This window comes from Alnus glutinosa, chromosome 6, assembly GCF_958979055.1.
Source record: "Alnus glutinosa chromosome 6, dhAlnGlut1.1, whole genome shotgun sequence".
NCBI classification, from domain to species: domain Eukaryota; kingdom Viridiplantae; phylum Streptophyta; class Magnoliopsida; order Fagales; family Betulaceae; genus Alnus; species Alnus glutinosa.
Window position 1 is genome coordinate 15,767,177 of NC_084891.1, and position 2,779 is coordinate 15,769,955.

The following is a 2,779-nucleotide window of genomic DNA, read 5'->3' on the forward strand; positions in this document are numbered from 1 at the left end:
TTTTTACAAAGATTGAGGCATAGGTATTTTTGCAAATACTGTTAAATCCTAACCAACACCTTAATCTTTGCAATTATTTTTCTTTTTCCTAAAACAAATAGAGATATTTTGAGAATTTTGATACCCTTCAGTTAGAAGTTAATTAATAGAAAATTTTAATGGACGAGTGACATTGCAAATAATTAAAAAATGAATGAACTAAATTGAGAGGAATTGATTTCAAAAGTGCTGACAAGTTAAAGGGTTAGGTGAACAACCCTGATTTTATTTAGGCTTCAACAGCATTCAGGAACTATTAAAGGGAATAAGGGTACAAATACACAGTACCAAAATTAGAAACAAGTAGCATACTTGTCCTAGTGCTGGAGCGCATCCTCCATTCTCTTAGCCATGCGCTGAAGGCCCACCTCATACTTCCTCACCAAATCATCCAGTACCCACCCTTCAACCGGATCAACGGTGAATGACCACTCGATCACACACCCATCTTCACCTTGTGGAAGAATCTTGACCGTTGAAATGTATGACTTGAACCCAATATTGCAGTCCACTATCTCGTAGCTTAAACTACGTCCCTCGTTATCCAGTGTTGTCAATCTTTCCTTGGACCAGCTAACGGGCTTGTCAGCGCCGGCGCCGGCGCCGTTGGATGGGATTGAGAATCCGGCGCAGTATCGGACGCAACCGGGCTCGCCGTTGGTGCCGTGGATGGCGTAGCAAGTGGCTAGGCAAGGAAACCACTTGTGGAAGTTGACGAAGTCCCTGTAGAGTGGCCATATTTGGTCTGCTGTGGCATTTGTTAGTCGTGTACAAACCTTGCCTTCCCACTTTGGCTGCGACATGAGCGAGAGAGAGAGAGAGAGGGAGAGAGAGAGAGACGATCGAGTTACAAAAGGGGACTGGGTAATAATTAAGTTGACAGATGGGGGCTCATAACTTTTTTACGCGGCTCCCGGCCCAACTAATACTTAACACTAAATTGCAACGGAGGGGACATATATTATAACAAATTTGAAGTACTTTAAAAGGTTGAAATTAATTAATGGCAGTTTTTCAACTTTATGAATATTTTTAAAAATGGCAATTAGTTCTGCTGTCAAAAAAATTGACAGAATTAGTTAAGATATACCTTGAATCATAAAGAACCGTTGGAATGGATTAAATCCTTTGTCCATTTTCCACAGCCAGGCAATCCGACGGAGGAGAGCGCATTGGACAAAATGAGAGACCGAAGCTCCTACCCTGCACCTCACATTGGTTATTATATCAAAGAACCGAACCCAACCGAAAATGAAAAATGCAGGTGCCGAAGAGTATTTGATGTGAAACTATTTGATTTTTTATATATATATATATTTTTTCTTAATAATTTTTTATTTTAAGTAACACGTGTGACGTGTCACACTATAAATTAATGGTGCATATTATCGGATTTTGTCAACTTTTCTATTGATAAGGACCAATTTATTTTTTTCTTACCTTGAGAAATGATTAATCACTTTTTAAAATTTTTTAATGAGTTATTTATCAAAACCTCAAATTACATAAACGAAAAATACAGTTGTCCCTTAATTAAATTCCTAAAGAATAGAATGAGATCAACTGCTTGTTTGGGCAAATTAGTTTAAATATGCGATTGATATCCTCTGTCTAAAAAGGTTTCAATTGATGGAAGCACTCTAATATTTGTTCTAAAACTGAAACAGTTCGATGCCATACTTTGCTACTGGAGTATCTTATTGTAAGATAGATATACCAATTTGACCTGCTCAAAGGTATGTTATCCTTGTCAATCTATATTATTTTTAATTGTGATTATGAATTATTTGGTCTTTGTAATTGTTAGAACAATTTTTCTCGTATTGAACACCAACTAATTTTGCACTTGCAAAAGAGAAAAAATTAAATAAAAATAAATAAGCAATGGAGTCCACTGGACGATACCTGTAAATGATAACTCTGATGCCTAAGACAGCAAAGTGTTTAGAGAATGGAAGTAGAAAAATGCTTAGGTAGTACATAGATTTAAGCAAGCACCAAAAGTCCCTTTTACCTAATCATGAGTTACCTTTTATAGTAGTATGTTTGCAATTGTTTCCCATCTATTTCTATGCCCTTATCCATCTTTCACGTGAGATTCATCCCATGTTTGCCTTTATTGATGCACCGTTTAGCCTTTAAATTAGAGATGTATCATAAATCGTGGCCTATGTAGCAATTCAATATCCGAGTAGCTTGATAATGGCCTGCGAATTATTTCCCTGTTACGCGTATGGAATACTGTCAGGCTAACAAGCTGATTTTGGACTTAGTGTGTGGGAAAATGACATAGGTAGAGTAGCATAGCTCATCATTCCAACCTTTCTTCAATATTCACTAAGAACTTTATTCTTGACTATTCTCAATAATAAGTTAAATTTTGTAAGAGCAAGTTGAGAACCTACAGTCTCGATTATTCTTAGTCATCCATGAGAAGACTTGAAGGTCTCATAATTCTTTAGGCTACATGTGATTTTCATTGATGGAGCAAGAAGAAAAGCTTTTCCCAATAGCCAATGAGTAGTCGTACAACCAAGTAGGTGTTCTTACTTTGGTTGTTTATTTTTAAAATAACATTGTTCTTCACATGTTAAAGTTTGATCTTGACTTGAAATTTTTTATTTTCTACTGCACATCTGTCGTTTATGCAATAATCCCAAGATTCCCAACAAATGTCCTCTTCCTCGGGCTCAAGGAGTACTTCCGACAAAATTCCTCATCGAATCGAGCCCATGTAATA

The 2,779-nt window shown here is 36.6% G+C and overlaps 1 protein-coding gene across 1 annotated transcript; it reads right to left on the reverse strand.

Annotated features, from left to right (window-relative positions):
• Positions 1 to 234: 234 nt before the first annotated feature.
• LOC133871904 (lachrymatory-factor synthase) lies at positions 235 to 931 on the reverse strand. The gene has a single exon (XM_062309365.1). It carries the CDS (start codon positions 840 to 842, stop codon positions 357 to 359), a length of 486 nt encoding a protein of 161 aa, XP_062165349.1. The 5' UTR covers positions 843 to 931; the 3' UTR covers positions 235 to 356.
• Between the last annotated feature and the right edge of the window lie 1,848 nt (positions 932 to 2,779).